Genomic DNA, 25,542 nt, shown 5'->3' on the forward strand with positions numbered 1-25,542 from the left:
CTAGGGGTCTATCTGTCCGGGTTTTTTGTATTTTTTTTTAATAAAAATTTTTTTTTCTTAATAATTATTTTTTTATTTTAATAACTTTATTTTATTTTACCTTACTTTATTTTATTTTCTTTTATACTCTTTCTTTCTTTCTCTCTACCTTTCTTCCTTTCTTTCTTTCTTCCTTCCTTTCTTTCTTCTTTTTCTCCTTTTTATTCTGAGCCATGTGGATGAAAGGCTCTTGGTGCTTCAGCCAGGAGACAGTGCTGTGCCTCTGAGGTGGGAGAGCCAACTTCAGGACACTGGTCCACAAGAGACCTCCCAGCTCCATGTAATATCAAACAGCGAAAATCTCCCAGAGATCTCCATCTCAACATCAGCACCCAGCTTCAATCAACAACCAGCAAGCTACAGTGCTGGACACCATATACCAAACAACTTGCAAGACAGGAACACAACCCCACCCATTAGCAGAGAGCTTGCCTAAAATCATAATAAGTCCACAAACACCCGAAAACACACTACCAGATGTGGACCTGCCCACCAGAAAGACAAGATCCAGCCTCATCCACCAGAACACAGGCACTAGTCCCCTCCAAAAGGAAGCATACACAACCCACTGAACCAACCTTAGCCACTGGGGACAGACACAAAAAACAACGGGAACTACGAACCTGCAGCCTGAAAAAAGGAGACCCCAAACACAGTAAGTTAAGCAAAATGAGAAGACAGAAAAACACACAGCAGATGAAGGAGCAAGATAAAAACCCACCAGGCCTAACAAATGAAGAGGAAATAGGCAGTCTACCAGAAAAAGAATTCAGAATAATGATAGTAAAGATGATCCAAATTCTTGGAAATAGAATAGACAAAATGCAAGAAACATTTAACAGGGACCTAGAGGAACTAAAGATGAAACAAGCAATGATGAACAACACAATAAATGAAACTAAAAATACTCTAGAGGGATCAATATCAGAATAACTGAGGCAGAAGAATGGATAAGTGACCTGGAAGATAAAATAGTGCAAATAACTACTGCAGAGCAGAAGAAAGAAAAAAGAATAAAAAGAACTGAGGACATTCTCAGAGACCTCTGGAACAACATTAAATTCATCAACATTCGAATTATAGGGTTTCCAGAAGAAGAAGAGAAAAAGAAAGGGGCTGAGAGAATATTTGAAGAGATTATAGTTGAAAACTTCCCTAATATGGGAAAGGAAATAGTTAATCAAGTCCAGGCAGGAAGGACACAGAGTCCCATACAGGATAAATCCAAGGAGAAACACGCCACGACACATATTCATCAAACTGTGAAAAATTAAATACAAAGAAAACATATTAAAAGCAGCAAGGGAAAAACAACAAATAACACACAATGGAATCCCCATAAGGTTAACAGCTGATCCTTCAGCAGAAACTCTGCCAGCCAGAAGGGACTGGCAGGACATATCTAAAGTGATGAAGGAGAAAAAACTACAACCATGATTACTCTACCCAGCAAGGATCTCATTCAGATTTGATGGAGAAATTAAAACCTTTACAGACAAGCAAAAGCTGAGAGAGTTCAGCACCACGAAACCAGCTTTACAACAAATGCTAAAGGGCCTTCTCTAGGCAAGAAACACAAGAGATCAAAAACACCTATAATAACAAACCCAAAACAATTAAGAAAATGGGAATAGGAACATACATATCGATAATTACCTTAAATGTAAATGGATTAAATGCTCCCACCAAAAGACACAGACTGGCTGAATGGATACAAAAACAAGACCCTTATATATGCTGTCTACAGGAGACCCACTTCAGACCTAGAGACACATACAGACTGAAAGTGAGGGGATCGAAAAAGATATTCTATGCAAATGGAAAGCAAAAGAAACCTTGAATAGCAGTTCTCATATCAGACAAAATAGACTTTAAAATAAAGACTATTAGAAGAGACAAAGAAGGACATTACATAATGATCAAGGGATCAATCCAAGAAGAAGATATAACAATTGTAAATATTTATGCACCCAAAATAGGAGCACCTCAATACATAAGGCAAATACTAACAGCTATAAAAGGGGAAACTGACAGTAACACATTCATAGTAGGGGACTTTAACACCCCACTTTCACCAATGGACAGATCATGCAAAATGAAAATAAATAAGGAAACACAAGTGTTAAATGATATATTAAACAAGATGGACTTACTTGATATTTCTAGGACATTCCACCCTAAAACAACAGAATACACATTTTTCTCAAGTGCTCATGGAACATTCTCAAGGTTAGATCATATCTTGGGTCACAAATCAAGCCTTGGTAAATTTAAGAAAACTGAAATTTTATCAGTATCTTTTCTGAACACTATGCCATGAGACTAGATATCAATTACACGAAAAGATCTGTAAAAATTACAAACACATGGAGGCTAAACAATACATTACTTAATAACGAAGTGATCACTGAATAAGTCAAAGAGGAAATTAAAAAATACCTAGAAATAAATGACAATGGAGACACGATGACCCAAAACCTATGGGATGCAGCAAAAGTAGTTCTATGGGAGAAGTTTCCAGCAATACAAGCCTACCTTAAGAAACAGGAAACATCTCGAATAAACAACCTAACCTTGCACCTAAAGCAATTAGAGAAAGAAGAACAAAATACCCCAAAAGTTAGCAGAAGGAAACAAATCATAATGATCAGATCAGAAATAAATGAAAAAGAAATGAAGGAAATGATAGCAAAGATCAATAAAACTAAAAGCTGGTTCTTTGAGAAGATAAACAAAATTGATAAACCATTAACCAGACTCATCAAGAAAGAAAGAGAGAAGACTCAAATCAATAGAATTAGAAATGAAAAAGGAGAAGTAACAACTGACACTGCAGAAATACAAAAGATCATGAGAGATTACTACAAGCAACTCTATGCCAATAAAATGGACAACCTGGAAGAAATGGACAAATTCTTAGAAATGCACAACCTGCCAAGACTGAATCAGGAAGAAATAGAAAATATGAATAGACCAATCACAAGCACTGAAATTGGAACTGTGATTAAAAATCTTCCAACAAACAAAAGCCCAGGACCAGATGGCTTCCCAGGCGAATTCTATCAAACATTTAGAGAAGAGCTAATACCTATCGTTCTCCAACTCTTCCAAAATATAGCAGAGGCAGGAACACTCCCAAACTCATTATATGAGGCCACCATCACCCTGATACCAAAACCAGACAAGGATGTCACAAAGAAAGAAAACTACAGGCCAATATCACTGATGAACATAGATGCAAAAATCCTCAACAAAATACTAGCAAACAGAATCCAACAGCACATTAAAAGGATCATACACCATGATCAAGTGCAGTGTATTCTAGGAATGCAAGGATTCTTCAATATACGCAAATCAATCTATGTGATACACCATATTAACAAATTGAAGGAGAAAAACCATATGGTCATCTCAATTGATGCAGAGAAAGCTTTGGAAAAAATTCAACACCGATTTATGATAAAAACCCTGCAGAAAGTAGGCATAGAGGGAACGTTCCTCAACATAATAAAGGTCATATATGACAAACCCACAGCCAACATCATCCTCAATGGTGAAAAGCTGAAAGCATTTCCACTAAGATCAGGAACAAGACAAGGTTGCCCACTCTCACCACTTTTATTCAACATAGTTTTGGAAGTTTTAGCCACAGCAATCAGAGAAGAAAAGGAAATAAAAGGAATCCAAATCAGAAAAGAAGAAGTAAAGCTGTCACTGTTTGCAGTTGAAATGATACTATACATAAAGAATCCTAAAGATGCTACCAGAAAACTACTAGAGCTAATCAATGTATTTGGTAAAGTAGCAGGATACAAAACGAATGCACAGAAATCTCTTGCATTCCTATACACTAATGATGAAAAATCTGAAAGTGAAATCAAGAAAACACTCCCACTTACCATTGCAACAAAAAGAATAAAATATCTAGGAATAAACCTACCTAAGGAGACAAAAGACCTGTATGAAGAAAATTATAAATCACTGATGAAAGAAATTAAGGATGGTACAAATAGATGGAGAGATATACCATGTTCTTGGATTGGAAAAATCAACATTGTGAAAATGACTCTACTACCCAAAGCAATCTACAGATTCAATCCAATCCCTATCAAACTACCACTGGCATTTTTCACAGAACTAGAACAAAAAATTTCACAATTTGTATGGAAACACAAAAGACACCGAATAGCCAACACAATCTTGAGAGAGAAAAACGGAGCTGGAGGAATCAGACTCCTGGACTTCAGACTATACTACAAAGCTACAGTAATCAAGACAGTATGGTACTGGCACAAAAACAGAAAGATAGATCAATGGAACAGGATAGAAAGCCCAGAGATAAACCCGCACACATATGGTCACCTTATCTTTGATAAAGGAGGCAGGAATGTACAGTGGAAAAAGGAGAGCCTCTTCAATAAATGGTGCTAGGAAAACTGGACAGGGACATGTAAAAGAATGAAATTAGAACACTCCCTAACACCATACACAAAAATAAGCTCAAAATGGATTAAAGACCTAAATGTAAGGACAGAAAATATCAAACTCTTAGAAGAAAACATAGGCAGAACACTCTATGACATAAATCACAGCAAGATCCTTTTGGACCCACCTCCTAGAGAAATGGAAATAAAAACAAAAATAAACACATGGGACCTAATGAAACTTCAAAGCTTTTGCACAGCAAAGGAAACCATAAAGAAGGCCAAAAGACAACTCTCAGAATGGGAGAAAATATTTGCCAATGAAGCAACTGACAAAGGATTAATCTCCAAAATTTAAAAGCAGGTCATGCAGCTCAGTAGCAAAAAAACAAACAACCCAATCCAAAAATGGGCAGAAGACCTAAATAGATGTTTCTTCAAAGAAGATATACAGACTGCCAACAAACACATGAAAGAATGCTCAACATCATTAATCATTAGAGAAATGCAAATCAAAGCTACAATGAGATATCATCTCACACCAGTCAGAATGGCCATCATCAAAAAATCTAGAAACAATAAATGCTGGAGAGTGTGTGGAGAAAAGGGAGCACTCTTGCAATGCTGGTGGGAATTTTGAATTGGTACAGCCACTATGGAGAACAGTATGGAGGTTCCTTAAAAAACTACAAATAGAACTACCATATGACCCAGCAATCCCACTACTGGGCATATACCCTGAGAAAACCATAATTCAAAAAGAGTCATGTACCAAAATGTTCATTGCAGCTCTATTTACAATAGCCAGGAGATGGAAACAACCTAAGTGTCCATCATCAGTTGAATGGATAAAGAAGATGTGGCACATATATACAGTGAAATATTACTCAGCCATAAAAAGAAACGAAATTGAGCTATTTGTAATGAGGTGGATGGACCTATAGTCTGTCATACAGAGTGAAGGAAGTAAGAAAGAGAAAGACAAATACCATATGCTAACACATATATATGGAATTTAAGGAAAAAAAATGTCATGAAGAACCTAGGGGTAAGACAGGAATAAAGACACAGACATACTCTGTCTGTGTCCATAGAGAGTGGACCTGAGTATATGGGGAGGGGGAAGCATAAGCTGTGACAAAGTGAGAGAGTGGCATGGACATATATACCCTACCAAACGTAAAATAGCTAGTGGGAAGCAGCCGAATAGCACAGGGAGATCAGATTGGTACTTTGTGACCACCTAGAGGAGTGGGATAGGGAGGGTGGGAGGGAGGGAGACGCAAGAGGGAAGAGATATGGGAACATCTGTATATGTATAACTGATTCACTTTGTTATAAAGGAGAAACTAACACACCATTTTAAAGCAATTATACTCCAATAAAGATGTAAAAACAACCCCAAAGATTTAAACTTTTCTTATCTTTCTGAAACTTTCTATCTATTGGACAGAGAGTACATAAAAAAAAGAAGTAAACAATAATAAAAGATAAAGCAGATTTCCTATCTATTATATTTTATTGAATCCTAGGCTGAATTTGCCAGTATTATTGGATAAATGAAAGTGGCTATGCTGTATTGAGGAAATGTAAATGATTAGATCCGTACACCTAGCCTTGTACGTCATCATGGAAATAAACTCCAGGATGAGGAAACAGAAGTTATTAGATGTATAAGACAAAACAAATAAGTGTTGATTCTGAAATATAAACAACTTTTGTGGTCAAGAAATAGACTCTTTCACTCAATAATTATTTATCAAATACTCATTATATATCAAATATTGTACTTGACTATGAAACTACAAAGATAAAATAAAATTTCTCTAGTTCCCTTCTTAAACTGGGATCAAGGATGTAGAGAGGCAAATGAATAAATGCATGCATGAATGAATGCAGATGAAGCCCAAAAGAAATGGAAGTTTCCAAAGCAGAAACAAAAGCAGTTATAGCAAAAGAACATAAGCATGTATGAGCACGTACATTAATAATGGTATACATTTGACTGCCTAATGGATTGGGGAACTTGTTAAAGATTATTTATAATAAATCAAAATTGAAGGTCAATACATACTAAATCTCAAATTTGCATTTAATTTGTATTTGTGATGTAAATAAGAGATCACACATTCCAGCATCACCCAGCTCATTCACTTAATGCAGAAGGTAGTAAATACTCCCTTTTTAGCCAAACAGAAGACATTAGAGAACAGTAATCATAAAACAGTGTCAGGGGCTTTCTCAAAGAAAAATCCAAATATTTGAGGGATATTGTTGCATTTAGAAGAAATTATAAAATTTAGGCAAAATCTATTCTAGATAAAACCTGTTCCCTTCTCAATCAAGTCCACGTTGAAATTATTTGTTATAATTTTTTACAACAATTTCTAAATGGAATTTGACATGGAAGAAGAGCTGTCTAAAGATACTGCACAATTTTCATATGTTTATTATAGAAATGCCTTATTCCTTGTGTGAAATATGCTTGAGATAATTCCCAAAAAGAGTATAAGAATGAAAGTTTACATAACTCAAATGAACTAAACTATCAACAATGAGATAAGATTAATTCTCTATATTTGGTGTTTTACAGATGTGACATATGTCCAACATCTCTCGCTCATGCTCTCTTTTTAAAAATATTACAGCCAGGGAGGTAAAGACTTGTCAGAAAAGACTGAAGTCTCATTTTAACTTTATTCTTGATGTTCTTACAGGTAAAACCATCTTTTTACAAAACTTTTCAATATTTAATAAATGGTCAGGACTGAGGCTCTAGAGGTAGTTCCCTCATACCAAATTCTTTGACAGTCCAGCCTCACTGTTTTTCCACTTGGAAAAACTATTCACCCAGTAGCTACAAAAGGGTAACTATAAATATGTGTACCAACCAAAGGATTCAGAACAAAAAAGTGCTAAATTAATGATAAACAGGCATTGAAACAAAGGAAGGAATCATGTGCCATGGATGGTCTTTCTATTCCACTTTAACTCATAGACTCTGTGTGTATGCACGTGTGTGTGCATGCACATGTGCACACTTGCGTAGTGACTTGTAAAGATATTGTATCTTCTTTGCCTAGTAAAGGAGTTTGGAAGTGAGAGAAAGAGCAGCACAATATGAAGGAAGAAAGAGATGAGTGTACATTAACCTAGCAGGGGACTAGTCATTAACACGTTTCCCATATATTAATCACATTGCTGATGAAAAAATGATCACCATAGAAATTCTTTTCTTGAAAGTGGTATCAGAAAGAATATGAATTGAACTTAAGCTCAGGAATTTTCTGAAATAGAGATTATATATGGAATGTTATTCTTGGTATCTCCTTCTCTTTTACTATTAAAAGTCAATTCAAGAGTATTTTCTGCCCTTTTGAAAACAATTTGAGTTGAGAGAAACTGCACCATATGCTCTGCTTACCCAGGCAGTGTAAAGCAAAGTGCTGAGCAATTATATGGTGAATTTGATCAGTTTTGACAGCCAGTCCTGAAACTCAAGCCAGTATCCCCAGCTCTTTCTTCTGCAGCAGGTTCTCAGACTGAATTATATGACTAATTGAATCAAATTTCTACTTTACCTTGGCAATGTCCTCACAAATCCTACAAGTGCAAAATGGCCTTCCTGATCAGTGTTAACAATTCTATGTGTCATGGTTATTTTACAACTTCCATATCAGCATACATGAAATAATGATGGATAAAAATATTTCAATGCCCTTTGAAATACTATGGATTGTCTTACACACCGAAATCATCCCAGAATGATGCCTGTCCTCAATTCCTGCATCTTGTATTCACAAAGTAGAATATTTGATTAGGGAATCCTAGTACAACTTATAATCAGTTAAATATAAATTAGTTCAGGAAATTCTTCTCATTCTTTCCTTGAAACATGTCCAAGAATCATGTGGGTTACCTGGATCATTTCCTTAGCATATTACCGTAATCATATAAGAAATGCATGGCATTCACACTGACAGTATATCCTTTACAGTAATATATTAGTGAAATTGAGATGACCTCAAGATAAAGGTCATTAACCTTAGCCACTGATTCTATAATCCAAACCCAAATAACTTTCTAGAGAGTCTCTAAATGGATGGGCCACTCACTTTGGATACTCATAAGGTAAAGCAATCTCCCCAAAACTTCTTAATGTGCAATGATTAGTTTAACTTAGAGATACATGCACATAGAACAGAGGGATGGGATCTCACTTCTGAGATGAAAGCAAATTAACACCGGGGCAATTTATCTTTCACAGCATATTATGGGTCAGTGTCAGCACACCACAGATGTACACCTCAATGAGGAGGGTAAAAAGACATCTGTGAGATGGGGGGAAATGTACCAATAGTATATATTCAGTCTAAGTTAGTAATGAAATGTCAACCACACCCCAAGTGAATGTTTCAAATATACAAAAAAAAAGAGGAAAAATATCTTTTTATATACCTTTGCTTTTTCCACTCCAGATTAGTGATAGGCCAAAAGTTCTAGTTCATATATACTAGTGGACCAACTAAATTGAGAGAGGAAAGGACACAAGAATGAGATAGAGATAAAGGGAGAGGGGGAAAGAGAGAGAGAAAGAGATTTATCATTCCTCTCGATTTTGAAGCAAAATTAAATTAAAATATGTTCATGTTGAATTTTATAAGATACTGTTCCAAAAATTTTCTTAGTCATTTTCTGTTTTTATTATAGCTTCTGTTATGTCCACTCTCAGCAGAGACATGACTCATGTCATGACCACCATGAGGACCATGTGTTTTATCACTTCATGGTGCATAGGTGACTAGCCATATTTGGATCATGCCTCTACTCATAACCCAGGTCACACTGGTAAAATCAAAATCAGACAATGTCTCTTTTAATAAATCACTTAGGGAGTTCACTAAAAAGCTAGATTTATTCCTTTAAGAAGCTAGTATTATGTAGATAACCTCTGTAATTGCCACTGTTTCCAGTATTTACAATTGAGAGAAATGAAGAGAAATGAAGACAGAGAGAGATAGAGAGACAGAGAGACAGAGACAGAGACAGAGAGAGAGAGAGAGAGAGATAAAGAAAGAAAGAGAAACAAAAGAAAGACAAAAAGAATTCATGGCAGAGAAAATACTTTAGAAATATTCTGTTTTATAGGTTGTCAAATATTTGCAGAAGACAAATATATCTCCTTGGAAAACACTTGGAAAATGATTTCTAATTTATTAACACATCCTGTGGCTGATCAAATTTTGCAGAGCTACCCATGCAAACAACAGGGTCAGGCTGCCCATGGATATGCTGGGAACCATTGTCATGATCTCCTTCCTCTTTTAGCTTGCATTCCAGAAGGTCAATCAGTTGGAATATATCACCGTTTAACAGGGGATGATTTCCAGCCTTCAGGAAACAAATATAGTGTAAAAATAAAAGGAAAATTATGCCTTTCTTATTCTTTTTTTTTTCCTTTGGGGATGGGTTTAGGGGTTCAGAAATTTAGAAGTTGTAGGGGATTAAAAGAGTAGTAAGTAAAGGATCAAATGAAAGTAAAGCATCTAATGAAATAGGAAGCGAAGAGCAAAGAAGAAGGTATCAAAGTATAAGGAGGAATTAAGGTTGGGAAACCAGAGAAAAGAAAAAGTAAAGAGATCAGCAAATTATTTTATATAGTTCCACATACATTTTTTTAAATCTGATGAACAATTTATTTTTCTATGATATTCACTCTAAAATACTCCAAATATTATATATCACATTAAAATGAGATTCTGCAGATTCACAAAATTACTAACCTTCTCTGGTACAATTGATTTCATCACTGAAGTCTCCACAGTCATTGTCACTATCACAGGCCCAATGGCCTGGGATACATCTGCCACTGGAACATCTGAACTGATTATCAAAGCAGGACTGGACACAGCCAACCTCATCACTCCCGTCCCCACAGTCATCATCTGGAAAGAAGCATCAACAGCCAGGTGGTGAAAACTGGTCCATGGAGAAACTTCTCCTTATGAAATACTTAACATTTCCTTTTGGTATTGAGAGCTTTCTTTTGTTATTAAAAAAAGGAATGATAAATCAATGATCAACATTTCCCATGAGCAGTGGGAGAATTATTTTCATTTTTATATTGTTTATTTCTGATTGAATACCAACTACTAAACTAAGGGGGGGAAATCCTTGACTTTGGATTTTGAAGCTTAATTTCTATTTCACTCAGAAATGACTAACCACTGACTAAATAAATCTATACAACATGAAATAATTATGAAGTGGGAAGACAATGGTGACTGTAGGAATTTTATGAAATGATACAGCTTGTGATATAATTATTGCTGGAAAATTACTATTTAGACCTAGAACCTTTGTACCCCAGAGTTTATAACTGTATCTTTAATTCAGATCCTTTTTCTCCATTCTCCCACATGAGGGCTCATTGTGTACCCTTCCCCCAATGGCTCTTAAGTGTGTATATATATCAGGAAATTATTGTACGCTATCATGAGCAATGACTTATACTTTTTATTAACAACTGTTGCAGGAGGGAGGTGAGAGGAATGTGAAGTGAAAACAGATTAAATTGAAATCAATGGCTGAGAAGGTATCGATTTATGTATAATTCATTTACCTGTATTTGGCATAATTTAACATAATGATATAACTGAGTGAAGAAAAAATACCATTTGTACATTAAAAAAGAAAAAAAAAGGTGACAAATTTGAAACCATGGAGAATTCCAGTATAATTTATAAACTACTCCATCCTGAGGTTATAGAGCGTTTTACATAAATGCTGTTGGGAGCCTGAATTGTCCAGGTCGTTTCCTCAGTTGTTGCTTTCACTTCATGTTTGTAGACTTAGGTTGTGTCCAGCATAATATCTGAAAACAAATCTCCATCACAGCCCCAAGGGACGGATACTGAGCTCCATTTTCCTTAATGCTAATCCCCATTGACGTGCCAGCTGCCCTCTCACCACTTGTCTTGACCATTGTGCTTGACTCTGCAACCTCCTCTAACAAACTACCTCAGAAAGAGGGGAAGCTGCACAGCCAGCCAGGCCCCCAATCAAATCAATGCAGTCTAGGGGACATTTGGTACTTGCCAGAGTCGCAGTGCCATTTGCTGCTAATGCATCTTCCACTTTTGCATGCAAATTGAGTTTGTGGCTCACAAGTTGGGAATTCTGTGAAAGATATAAAAACATCCAATAGGAAAGGTGTTATCAACTGTGTTTCACTTAATTTGTTTCTCATTTGCTAATGTGATCATAACTCTACCCTTCTCTTCCACAAAAGGCACAGAGGAAACATTAGGTAAACAAATACAGTGACAGTAACTTCTTGAGGACTTAGGATACACATACTTTTAATATCTTTTATATGAGTACACTTCAGTGACTGAAAGCCAAGGAGAATCACTTGATGAAGGACTGTTTAGATTTATTATACTGCAAGAAAAATAAATAGATGTCAATTCCCTGCACCAAGGGACTCAACCTCCTCCCAGTGAAGAACAGCTGGATGAAGCTCTATATTCGTGTGCTTCAAAGTAAAGTGCGTGCTTTAAAAGGGAAACACCTTTTCTGAACATAGAGAGCCAAATTACGAAGGTTGGATCCAACTTTGCCTGAGTGATGTCAACATAATAAGTTGAAAGTAAGAAAACAAACACAAACAAAAAACTCATTAAATTTAGTTTAGTTGATATCATACAGTTATAGATTTTGAAAGTGTGAATTCTAAGTTAAAAAAAAAGCAGCTTCATAGCACAGGGAGACCACCTACGTGGTTTGTGACCACCTAGAGGGGTGGGATAGGGAGGGTGGGAGGGAGGGAGATGCAAGAGGGAAGAGATATGGGAACATATGTATATGTATAACTGATTCACTTTGTTATAAAGCAGAAACTAACACACCATTGTAAAGCAATTATACTGCAATAAAGATGTTGAAAAAAAAACCCACAAAAATTTCCCTGAAAATCAACAACAGCAAAGAATTGGACTTCAAAGTAAAATTTTACTTAATTAAATCAAAAGACCTCCTTTCCTAACCCTTAGATAACTATGACAACAAAAATTAAAAAGCAAAACATAGAATTAGCACAGAAAACAATTCTAAAAGGAGATCACTAGCCAATTCAAAGGACAGGTAAATTCTGCAGACAATTTTGTCATAATAAGATCAGATAATCAAGACTGATTGCAAGAAAAAAAGAAAGAAAAAAGGTGGTAATAATAAGAGAAAATATAACTGCAAACAGCTCATCCAAGGAATTCAGAGTAGCTTACTAATATTTCCCAGGAGAAAATTTTTCATATGGTGAAAGTAATTCATGTAGAGTTTACATGATTTGCTCAATATCAGAACTTTTATCTCCCAAGACAATATTCATAGAATCATAAATCCTCACAAACACAACCTATTTAATAGACATTAAAAAATAGAAAAAGAAGAATGAAAAACCTCCATCATTTCACTGGCATAAAGGCAGAAGAAAAGGACACATGGAGACAGAACTGTGGCCCATATTCTTTATTACTGTTTCTCTCATAGGTGGAGCCAAAGTCATTTTGTGGCAAACACTTGGTTTTCTCTCTAAGGCAAGTGACGTAGAATCATAGCCTATATTTGATAGCAGGGGGACCAGCAATATTTTCAAGTTGTATTTTGTAGCTTGTCTCAGAGCTACCAAGGGGGCGGAGCAGCTGGACTCGGGCTGCCCAAACTCCTTCAGCCAAAACTGTTCACATCTTACCTATCTACACAATTATTTATCTACCTGTAGTTTTAATTTTGGAGTTTTGAGAACTATTTTATTTGGAGAAAAATATATGAATAATAACAATGTATTTCTTTGCTCAAAAAAAGAAAGAAAACCATTGATTATATCCAATTTTTTCAGCCCTAAAGAAACTGAGAGCATGAAAGTTAGACTTGCCTAAAGTTATATGTATTTCCTTAATGGAAAATAGGTCTTAGAATTCAGTTCATCAAACTCTTCATCTATCATTCTATCGATAACAACCTCGTACCAATTTCCTACCTTACTTTCATTTACCATCCATGAATTACCTGGTATTTTACTCTACCCTTATTTTTACTCTACCTATTTGTATTTTCAGCTTAAAGGTTAAATATTTCTCATAAAATGTTTCATTGTGTAAAGGAGAACTTCCTTGTGCCTAGCAGAAATGAGTCCCTAAATACTTTCACTTCTTTAGCATTTGGTTCACAAGTTTTTCTCCGTACCAGTCACTATTTCATAATGTTGGAAATTTCAATCATTTTGAATCTTGATCTTCTCTTTAAATTCTATAATACTATCAACTTTTGATTTATTTTTATAGGGCAGATCATACAAGATTTACCCAATCATTGTTGTCACACTTCTTTAGGCCTTTTTTTTTGTTTGTTTTTCTTTTAAGTTTTTAAACACAGTCCTGACCCAAGTACTCATTCCATAGAGCCTTAAAGGTTAAATCATGGGGCTCACACATGCATGGGTAGTTTGCTCCCTACACCTTCTCTCCATGATCAGGCCCTCTGTACTGTTGCATAAGGCTAACCTCACCCATCATGCCGTCTTCCCTGGGCAAGTGGTTCCCTGCACTGCACCATTTATAAGAAGATTTGAATGGTAGTTACCATTGGACCCCCTATGGCCTTGCTCTCCTCATGGAACTTGGGCCTATTTGGCAGTCATGCTTCCCAGGTTTTCCCTCAAGTCCTCTTCTGGATCATTTCTTTTTTAAGAGGACTTTACAAAGTAACTCCAGGTAGTGGTTCCACTTGAAAGCTATGTTATTGAGTATTTTCTTAGTACTTCAACCAATGAAGTGCACTAGTGAAGGTATTTTCAGGAAATTAGAATTTTAAATGACATTGCTATAAGTCCTATAGAATTTTTGCACTTTCCCTTAAAAACCATGGCATTTTAAAATTAAAAGTCTATATCAACACATATTTTTGGCAAATCATTAGTAACTAGAATAGTAAAACGCAAGCAAATTAATTTTGCGTGATCCTGTCAAATACCTATTTCGTATATTATCCCCAAAATAATATTTCAAATTTAAATCGGAGGCTAAAATATTCACCCTTGTTCTTAAAATGGTGAAACAATGAGTTACCTTTAGAGCCTGTAAGAACTCTCCCTATCATGTAGCTGAGCTGGGAAAAGAGAGTCAGCCAGTATGATCAGCAGTGATATTCAGTGAACAGACTGCAAGTGATATAGCCATTCTTAATATTGGTAACTTATGCAATGACAATATAAATTGCTATTATTTCATAAATAACATGTAGGGAAAGTAGTGGCTTCATATCAGATCAGGTTGACATGGCATCCTTGACTACCTGCTTCTTTACTTCTTAAAAAGCAATTTCTTTGTGTGAATTTACCTTTGAGTATATCCATCTGAGGTACTGGCATAATATCAACCATGGAAATGATTCTAAAACTGAACATATCTTTACTAAACTTTATGATTACAAAAGCCATTTCTTGAGATATGAATTTTAGAATAAGTGTAACTTTTTGAATCCAAAAAATGTGATGAGAGCCTAAATATGATTCAAAGATAGAAGTGATAAGGAGGCTATCACTGATATGAAGAGATAGAAGACTATATCAAAAGCCATGAATGTAGCAACCCAAGAAATACTCAGACATATAAGAGAAAACACTCAAAAGAGAAATGAAAATGCACAAGGCATAATTTAATCAATATTCCTAAGTATTTTTTTAACTTGACAAGATAATGAAAACTTATGTTAATCTTTCAAGAATCAACATGAATTTTGTCAAACAAGTGTTCTCCTCCTTAGATAAATAAGTGTTTAATGTTTAGAAGATGTACAGTAGACATGAATAGAGACTTTATATGAAGTATCAACATAAGTTATGATTAAAATGAGTAAGCAACTAAATGCAATGTGTAAGATATGATGAGATCTAACTTTTAAAAATAGCATTACATCTTTAGGCATCTATAATAGGTCAATTTACATTTTAAAATCTCTTTTCTATAAACTTTGGAACATAATAGCCAACATCATAAGTTTTATTAGGAAAAAAATATCTCCCCAGGCATTTGGAAACTTCTGAAATTTGGCAATACAGGCATACCTCAATACAGGAGATATTGCAGGTTTTGTTTCAGACAACCTCAAATAAACCAAATTTTCAATAAAATGAGTCACACGAATTTTTGGTTTCCCGATGCATATAAAGTATGTTTACACTATACTTTAGTCTATTAAGTGTTCAATAGCATTATGTCTAAAAAACATATACCTTAATTAATAAATACTTTATTCCTAAAAAATGCTAATCTGACAACACACAAGCTTTCAATTTGTAAAAACCACAATATCTATGAAGTGCGATAAAGCGAAACACAATTAAATGAGGTGTACCATTGGTTGAGAAATTTCCCATGTGACCTTTAAGATTCTATCCACTTCTTAGATTCTAAGTCTAAAAACCAGCCAAAAAAAGAATCTGGAAATTAGCTCCGTAAAGGTTAAAACTTTCAAAATGAATAAAATATTTGAAAATCCAGTGTATCTTCACTCTCTAAGAAAATGAGAGCCATATATCTTCTGCCCACAGTAAATACAACATATATACATGTGTAAAAAATTAATTAATAGGAACCTCAATTAAATAGAGTTGGGAGACCAGAAGGGGGAGCTCTCACACCCTGGGATGATAGCTGAGCCCAACAGGAAGAAAAAAGACTCCTTTTCTTTCCTGGCGATGAAAAGTCATGAACTCTGTTTCTATACATCTCCCATCTTCCTTTTCCCCTCTATAAAAGTGTTCTCCTCCCTTTATGGGGCTTTGCATGTGGTTCACTATGGTTGCAGACCCTGACTTGCAATACTCTGCTGATTCCGAATAAATCCGTCTTTACTGGAGAAATATCTGGCAGTCTATTTGTTTTAGGTCAACATATGCATATAATGCATATGTGTTCTTAAGCAACTACACCTCATTTCTGATTCATTTTTAACATAATACTTAGTTACATCATTTCTCTTGGAAACCTTGTTGTCTGAGTTTACGAAGAGGTAAATCTACAGAAGAAAAAAAAATTGGGAACTAGAAGAAAGCATAGGGCAAATCACTAAAAATAATGAAGGTATTAATTTAATGGACACATGCAGCACAGTAAAGTCACTAATGATTCATTTTTGTTTCCTTATTGGTAAATCACACAGCCTCTGTGGTCACAGACTCCTGGTTTGTAACATGATCTCTTGAGTCTTTTAAGTCCTAAAGATCAAGAAGTCAGAAGAAACATTATCTGGAAATGCACAACACTCTAAAAGAATTTAGTGTGGAACAAATAGGGCTCATCATGTGAATAACTCCTGGGATTATCACAGCATTCATATAAAACACAGTAACTGAATTTCAGATACATGAAAGAACTAACAAATAAAGAAATGTTAAAATTATCTTGGGCTTTTCTCTGTTTAATAACGCAGTCAAATGTAAAATACATTTTAGAAAGAGCTCCATCAAAAAAGTTTAATATAGGCCTCCAACCATTTTTCACTAATGTTGGAAAATACTGTGTCCATTAACTCCTTAGTGTCCTATAGTTAGTATCTGATGGTGATAGAGAAATGAGATCTAATGACAATACATATTTTTTCCTAACAAATAAAACAAAAACTTTTTAAAGCAAATGTAACATTTTCCCTGTTCTTCCATATTAGTGTTAATTTTAAAGTTGAAAATAGAATCCAATATTTCAGTTTGTTTCTGGATACTTGTTCTGTTAAAATATCATTATGAATTCTTATATTTGATAAAGACTTAAATGTTATACATAATCTTTTCTTTCTTGGTTTTGCATAAATATTCTTTGACTTTTGATCTTCCTTGAGACACAAAGATCCAAAGTCAAAGAATATTTATCATGTTAAAATTACAACAAGGAAAAGAAAACTGTATTTTATTTCTATAGTTACTTCAACCTCATAGAATATATAATATGGATTAATGGACTGTTAAAAAATCTTCCATTGTTGCAGGTAGTATGCTCAATTTATCTATTATATCTTTCAGCTAAAATTTATTGCCAGGTTATATGTAGGTTGTTGTGTAAATGGCAACAATTTTCTCTTTCTCTCAAGGGTAATCATGGTTGGTATGGTACTTGTATTTATCTAATATACAAAGCTTAGAGAAATGTTTCCCAGTGAGGTAGATTTCAGATCCAATTTATGTTTTTTTCCTGTCTCTAATATAGGATTTTCCTACTTATTCCTCTTCCTTGGCCCCAATATGAATATTTATAAGTAACTTATTGAAGTTTCAAAATACAGTTATCTCAGGTTTGTTTGAGAGCGTATATTACACATCCTATATACATGAATTTGACCTTCATGATTAAGTGTGTGGAAAATGTATAGAAGATTCAAATTAAAATAAATGTTAAGAATAATAAAGGAATCTGTGGTTAGGAAGGTGTTATATAAACATGAAAGGGACAATAATACTCACATTATACATTACTATTTATTGAGAAGAGGTACTAGGCTAGTCACATATACATTACTTACACTCTTCACAATAGCCCTGGAATTGTTACTACTAACCCAAATTTGCAGAAGAAAACAGTATAACTTGCCTAAGGATACACTGCATAACCAGCAAGTGTCAGAGTAAAATGTGAATACTAGTCCCAAATATATTATTTTTTCACTATACCCTGCTGAGCATACCAATACCCTTAAAAATTATATCATAGAAATATTGGGGTAAAGATGAAAATTTTAATTGTTTTTTTCTGTGGTTTACATCTTCTATTTATACTCCAATTCTGATTTTTACCTACTCCAAAGCATATAATTAAATTATAGTTATGGAAAATACCAGTACTTCATAAGATTATAGCAATTATAGGACTATAGCCTCTGAGAAAATATATAACATTTCTAGTTACTGATGCTACTTGTGGCTCCAGAGAATTGGTACTTATATAGGACAGACTTCCAAAGATCCAATAGAGTAGATATACTTTGGAGAAAAATGTAAGAGAATAGTGTACCCCAAATCATCTTCATTTTGCTGCTCTTTCATTGTTGTTACATAAAAACCTCATTTTATATCTCACATATGATGCCATGTAAAAAGAATATAAACTTTATAGGTAGGCAAACCTGAGTTCAAATCCTGGTTTTATCACTAACTAATGTGTGACCTTGGGCAGTTACTTAATACTCCTGACACCAGGTTCCAACTCTATGAAACAGAGTAGAAAACTACTGCAAAGGTTCAAGATATTCATTCAAGATATTTTACTGAAAACTTTATACCAGACAGAGTTCTAGGCCTTAGAGATACATCACCTAGAATGAATGAATGAATGAATAGAATAGAATAGAATAGTACAAGGCACTGGGAATACAATTTTCAGCATTTTTTTTCTCAGAATGCTTATAATCTGGTAGGAAAAACATTTGTAATATAATTAAACAAGTGACTTTAATAAATCTCTGATAAATGCTACAATATAGGCAGTACAAAGTGTTATTGCAACAGACAACATATGCATCTAAACTAATCTTAGATATTGTGCCCCAAAGGAAGTGTTGTACAAGCTGATACAAATGATAGATTCAGGTTAAATCAGATAAACAGGAGGAAAATGAGTGCTTTTAGAATATTCCAGAAAGATGGCATTTCTGAAGGCCCAGAAGTCAGAGGATATAAAATGTTTGAGAAACTGTAAGAATTTCAGAATGGTTACAATACGGTGTAAGATAGAAGTAGTGAAACTTTAGGAGCTGTAAATAGACTTGAGAGACAGATTCAGAAATGATCACTATTAGGACTTCCTTGGTGGTGCACTTGTTGAGAATCTGCTTGCCAATGCAGGGGACACGGGTTTGAGCCCTGGTCTGGGAAGATCCCACATGCCACGGAGCAACTAAGCACATGTGCCACAACTGTTGAGCCTGTGCTCTAGAGCCTGTGTGCCACAACTACTGAGCCCACGTGCCACAACTACTGAAGCTCGTGCACCTAGAGCCCAAGCTCTGCAAAAAGAGAAGCCACCGCAATGAGAAGCCCGCACACCGCAGTGAAGAGTAGCCCCAGCTCGCCGCAACTAGAGAAAGCCCGCATGCAGCAACTAAGACCCAACAACGAAGACCCAAATGCAGCCAAAAATAAATAAATAAATAAATAAATTAATTAATTAATTAAAAGAAAAAGATAAATGATCACTATTGATGTAACAAAGCCTTGGAAGTTAAAGGAACACCCAGGGAGTATATTAAAAATGAGACTGAGAACTGGAAAAAAATACTGAATAGTTCTGGCAACGTGGTAGACAAATGAGAAATGCTAGATAAAATAGCAACCAAACATTTTAACACATAGGTGAATATATAAGAAAATAATATAAATTTTCCAAGTCCAGAAATGAAAATGGTTCAGAAAACTAGAATAGTTAGTGAACTATAACTTTTGTGTGTTTGTGTGTGTGCATGTGCATGTGTGTTATTTTGCTCACAAAGGCAGTAGAAGAATGATAGAATTATAATGTAGATGCTTGGGTTTTAATTTCAGCATCAGACAAGTGACAATTCTTTAGTTCCACACAAGTATGAATACTAATAGAGACCTTGGATTCTCAGAGGCTAAACCCCAGTGGAAGGGTACATGAAACAACATTCCTTCCAGTACAAAGAGATGTTCCAGCCTGGACTGTAAGTGGAAAAACATATACAGTCTCCCCTGGACATGTATAATTATGAGACTGCATCTTAAGTTCTAGTTTCTATAGTTCAGGAAAACTCAAGTTACAAAAATCAAGGTAAAAATTAACTCAGGGCATATAATATTTCTGAGGCTTGTCCAAGTATTCAGAAGAGCTGATCCCAAGACGGGTCTCATAAGACTTCCACAGGGCTGAAAAACATAGAAGATAGGCTCAAAATCCAAAATTATAAAAAAATAAAATAAAAAAGGCAAAAGAAAAAAAATCTGGTTAGTGAAATTCAGCAGATCCAACAAATGGCAGAATTAAATCCACAAGCTCTTCAGATATTTTAAAAATATGTGATACAGATTAGATTGAAATATGATAGGTACTATAAAATAGGGAAGTCAAAATTAATTTTAAAAAGAAAGACAAAAATTTTTAAAAATGTAAAAAGACATCATGAGAAAAAAAATTAGGCAGACTTGGAAAGCAACCAAATAGAGCATTTAGAAATGTAAATCAGAGCCTTGGAATACAAACTGCATGAACTAGTTAGTGTATTTGAAGAAACAATTACTAAACTGGAAAATAGATCTGAAGGAATTTCCATTGTTGCAGTTCAAAGATTAAAAATAATGTGGAAGGGATTAAGAATCATGGAGGACAGACTAAAGTGATCAAACACTAACCTAACAGTTCCAAAAACAGTGAAGAGAGAAAATGGAGATAGGTGATATTTGAAAAGATACTTCTTTAGAATTTCCCAGAATTTATGAGAGATATGATTTTAGATTCAAGCACCACAGTCTATCTTGAGATACATAAAAATAAATTTATGTATAGAAACACTTCAGTAGAACATCAGAACGCCAAGAGGAAATTTATAAAACTTAAATTAACCTGTAAACAATTTACAAAATTGAATCAGGAATGAAAAATGTATTCTTCTTCCCAAATAAAAAATAAGAAATGAGAACTTTATAGAAAGCAATTTACTTCCTCTCCCAAAGAAAATAAGGAAAATATTTGAAGGGTAGTCAGAGACAGGAATCAGAAAAATGTAGGAGGGAAACCAAGAAATATCTTGTCATGGAAGACAAGAGGAGAAAGTGTTTCAAGGAGAAACAGCAGTGATGAAGGCTGCTCAGATAATCTTAAATACAAATTGAAGTGCCCTACCCAGATTAATTTTTTTCCTTGTTGAGCTTTCATGGAATAATCTGGGAAAGAAATAAGATTCCATTTTCTAGTAGACTGAGTGGAAGATGCATATGTAAATTTTCTTCAACTTTCCCAAGACACTGGACTGTGAGGAAAGTAAGAATTAATATGATAGCTGAAGAGAGACAGAGGATCAAGAGAGAGTTAGGTACTTATGCTGGTGGTAATCTTTTTTAAGAGGATGAAAGTTGAACATAAATAAGTATAAAAGGAAAGAAGCCAGTGAGTAAGATTAAAAATACAGGAAAGATAAAAGTTACATTTTCTGTTTTTACACATTTTAGGGAAGCAGAAAATTTTTCAAAGAATGGATTCATATCTAACAGTGATGGACTTCCCTGGCAATTAAAATAATTAGTTCTAAAGTGAGTCTATATTCAATTCAATCCTAAGGTTAATAAACAGTGACTTTAGATTTTTCAACCCAAGAAATGATTTTAAAAAGTAATAGCTTTAGTAAATTAGAAATGCCCAATGAAATGTGGCAGATGAAATAAACAACAATTAATTGATTTATAGTTTATATCAAAATCCAAAACATATAAGAAGTGGGTATCTCAAGTAAATTAATTTGGTTATGTATTTTAAGACTATATTTCAGGAAATTTTAGTCATGTGCATGTATGTGTATGTGTGTGTGTACATATAATACCACATCCTCCAAGAGACAAAGAATAAAACAAAATTTATTTTGAAATATAACAGAAATTTCAAAAGCTATAATTATGTGACATTTTACATATTTGTCTCATTCTAATTCATACTCTGGGATTGGTAATTTTAGCACTGTGTGGGCACAAGAAATAAACTCTTCAGTGCCATGAAATAGTAGTAAGGTTGCTTGGGATACTTTTTTCTGTTTTATTTTTAGCATTTAAAAATTTAGCAAATTATTAATAAGAGTAATTTTCATCAAATTGCTTATACATGTTGATTTTTAGTGCAAACAATATACTTTGGGATTCCTTATTCCTAGCTCTATGGTTGATTGGTTGATACTCATTCACAATTCTGAAATCTTGGCTATGTTTGGACTACCCAGGCAATTTCCTTTTCTTTTATATATAAAAAACCATAATTTGAAAAGATACATGCACTCCAATGTTCACTGCAGCACTATTTACAGTAGCAAAGATATGGAAGCAACCTAAATGTCCATAAATAGAGGAATGGATAAAGAAGATGTGGTACATATATACAATGGAATATTACTCAGCCATAAATAAGAATGAAATAATGTCACTTGCAACAACATGGATGGACCTAGAGATTGTCATACTGAGTGAAAGACAAATATCATATGATATCCCTTATATGTGGAATCTAAAAAATGGGTACAAATGAACTTAGCTACAAAACAGAAATAGAGTTACAGATGTAGAAAACAAACTTACAGTTACCAGGGGATAAGGGGGGTAGGGATAAATTGGAAGACTGGGATTAACATATACACACTACTATATATATAAAATAGATAACTAATAAGGACCTACTGTATAGCACAGAGAACTCTACTCAATAACTCTGTAATGGACTATATGGGAAAGAATCTAAAAAAGAGTGGATATATGTATAGGTGTAACTGATTTACTTTGCTGTACACCTGAAACTAACACAACATTTTAAATCAACTATACTTCAATAAAAATTTAAAAAAAAATAGCGCACTCAAAGGAAAGAGAAGCAAATGACACTCCAAATGTATTATACAAGTAAGTATGATATCTCCAAGAATAGACAACCTTGGTTATTACATCAATACTGGTTTAAGGTATGATTATAAATGGTTTCTAAGAGCTCACTCTTGCTCATTCTATTTACAGACGCCACCCCCACCTTAAAAAGACACACACACACACACACACACAGACACACACACACACAATATAAAAGTCACCAGGAAATCAAATTGTCATTGAGATTCATACTCACAGATTCTGGTTGCAAATGAGAAATCACAGGGTCATTATGTGCACAACAAAGAACTGGAGCTAGCACATTTCAAAAAATGTTTTCTGACACAGAAAACATAAAAAAACACTAAATATAACAGAGAAAAACGTGCACTCAATGGGAAAAGTTCCCATTCTCTTGGGAATTACAGGGGTTAAATCCAGGAGTAAAGCGGCAATACTAATGCTTGATGTCTTACGTATCTCTATCTATCTGTCTATCTATCTATCTATCTATCTATCTATCTATCTATCTATACTAGTGTACACTTACAGTAACCAGTGTCCTTGTCCTTATTTGTTAGCTGACTACCAAAAGAATTAGTCAGGGGTCCAAATATTTTATTATACCTACATATATGACTATTTATATATCTATTCCTATTGCTAATATTCAAATATACATTTTAAACTTTTAGCAAGGTACATAATTGTAAATCATTTTAAATTCATAGTTTATGTAAGTCTATATGATATGTAAACCCATATTTTAAATCGTCTTATAGAATGAGATTAGCATTGATGTTAATTATTGCATGGAATTAATGAAAAAGGGGAATTAGTCCTACCAACTAACCAATGGAAGAGTGGTACAATTAACTACCCAAACACTGTATTTGGTGTTATATGTGGTTCCTATTTAATCCTCATGACTATAAAACTACTACTATGAGATAGTTTTTATTATTGCCATTTTACATATAAAAGAAAAAAACATTTCAGAGAAATTAGCTTTTATTTTTTAAGTTATCCTTAAACAGGAAAAAAATATGAATATACAGAGAATATTTTAAAAAATAATTAGCTTGAGTAATATCATCTATCCATCTATCAGTCTGTCTATCCATCTATATGTCAAAAGAAATCTACAGCAACCTATAAAAAATACACATTTTTCTTCTGTTCACAAGGAAATTCTACAAAAACAATAAATTCCCAGGCCACAAAGCAAGTCTCAATAGTTTCTGAAGAAGAAATATTATACCAGACTTTTTCACATGCAACAATTACATTATAATCAGTTTTATTAAAACTGAAGAAAATCACAAATGATTGATATATAGTCTTCTGTATGTTTATGGAAGCTGACCAATAAGCAATATTTTACTAATCAAATTTTGAAAATTATATACCTTTCTAAATGTCTTTATTAAAAATGAGAATTTTACCTTCTTTTTGTAATCCACACTTTCCCTTTCCCACTCTCTCAATATAGTTTCTCATTGGTTTTAACTACATCATGAGGTAACAACTTCTTATATTATTATGACAACACATTATTTTCTAAAGTTGTACAACTTTAATTGACTTGTACAGCTTTCATTTAAAACTAACTTACAGAATATTCTAGTTAAGAGGAAGCCAAAAGACAAGTATAATTTTGAGAAATCAAGAAATAGTGGTTAAACATTTTACTGAAAAAATGGAAATAGTAACCAGAAAACTTGGCTAAGAGTTAAAAACGGTTGCCACTGGAGTTGGTGAAAAGGGTGAGGTAAAGTAACTACTAGGTTTTTTTGTTTTATATATTATCTGAGTTTTTAAAGCTAAATGTGTGTCTACACACACACACAAATATATGTAGTTATATACAAAACAGTGGTAGAAATGGACTAGATTATGGACATATATTGAACCTAGAATTTCAGTACCATATAAGGACACAGTCCTCCTGTGTAAGAATTTATACATATTAAAGAAGAAGATATGTATAAATTTTTGCTAATAAAAATGCATCAATATTTAGAAAATTCACACATAAATACGTCAGGTAAAAACGTCATTAGCTTCTTATTTCTTTCATAGAACTTGTCATAGTTTTTAATTATTTTATTTGTCTTTTTGCTGATTGAGGTTTTTTTTTTTTTTCTTCTCTCCCCTAACCTGTAACAGAAACTCTGCCTTTTGTCTTCTCTTATGACCCGGGCATCTAGAACATAGTAGGTGAGAACACCTGACTTGGTGAACTCTAAAGAACTGAAAAGCTGATGTCACAATATTTGGAGAGCAGATTAATAAAGGATAAGGCTCTGAAAAGGATGCTGGCTCAGGAGGACTCACAGAAGTTACATCCTGTCTGCTTTCTGGCAGAGTACCCTCGGGTAGGGTCCCAACTTAAGCCACCTATGATCTGCTCAAATGCTAGAAAAGATCTTATCATAGCAATGAACAGCAACTTGC

General features: G+C 34.1%; 1 protein-coding gene across 1 annotated transcript in view; it reads right to left on the reverse strand.

Moving 5' to 3' along the window:
- LRP1B (LDL receptor related protein 1B) overlaps positions 1 to 25,542 on the reverse strand; it is a 1,545,691-nt gene that overhangs the window by 718,479 nt on the left and 801,670 nt on the right. The window contains exons 19-20 of the mRNA XM_060105953.1: positions 11,562 to 11,642; positions 10,247 to 10,408 (exon numbers count right to left, since the gene is read on the reverse strand). Coding sequence (XP_059961936.1) covers positions 10,247 to 10,408; positions 11,562 to 11,642 — 243 coding nt within the window. The remainder of the gene's footprint in view (positions 1 to 10,246; positions 10,409 to 11,561; positions 11,643 to 25,542) is intronic.

This window comes from Mesoplodon densirostris, chromosome 8 (genome assembly GCF_025265405.1).
Source record: "Mesoplodon densirostris isolate mMesDen1 chromosome 8, mMesDen1 primary haplotype, whole genome shotgun sequence".
Classification (NCBI taxonomy): Eukaryota; Metazoa; Chordata; class Mammalia; order Artiodactyla; family Ziphiidae; genus Mesoplodon; species Mesoplodon densirostris.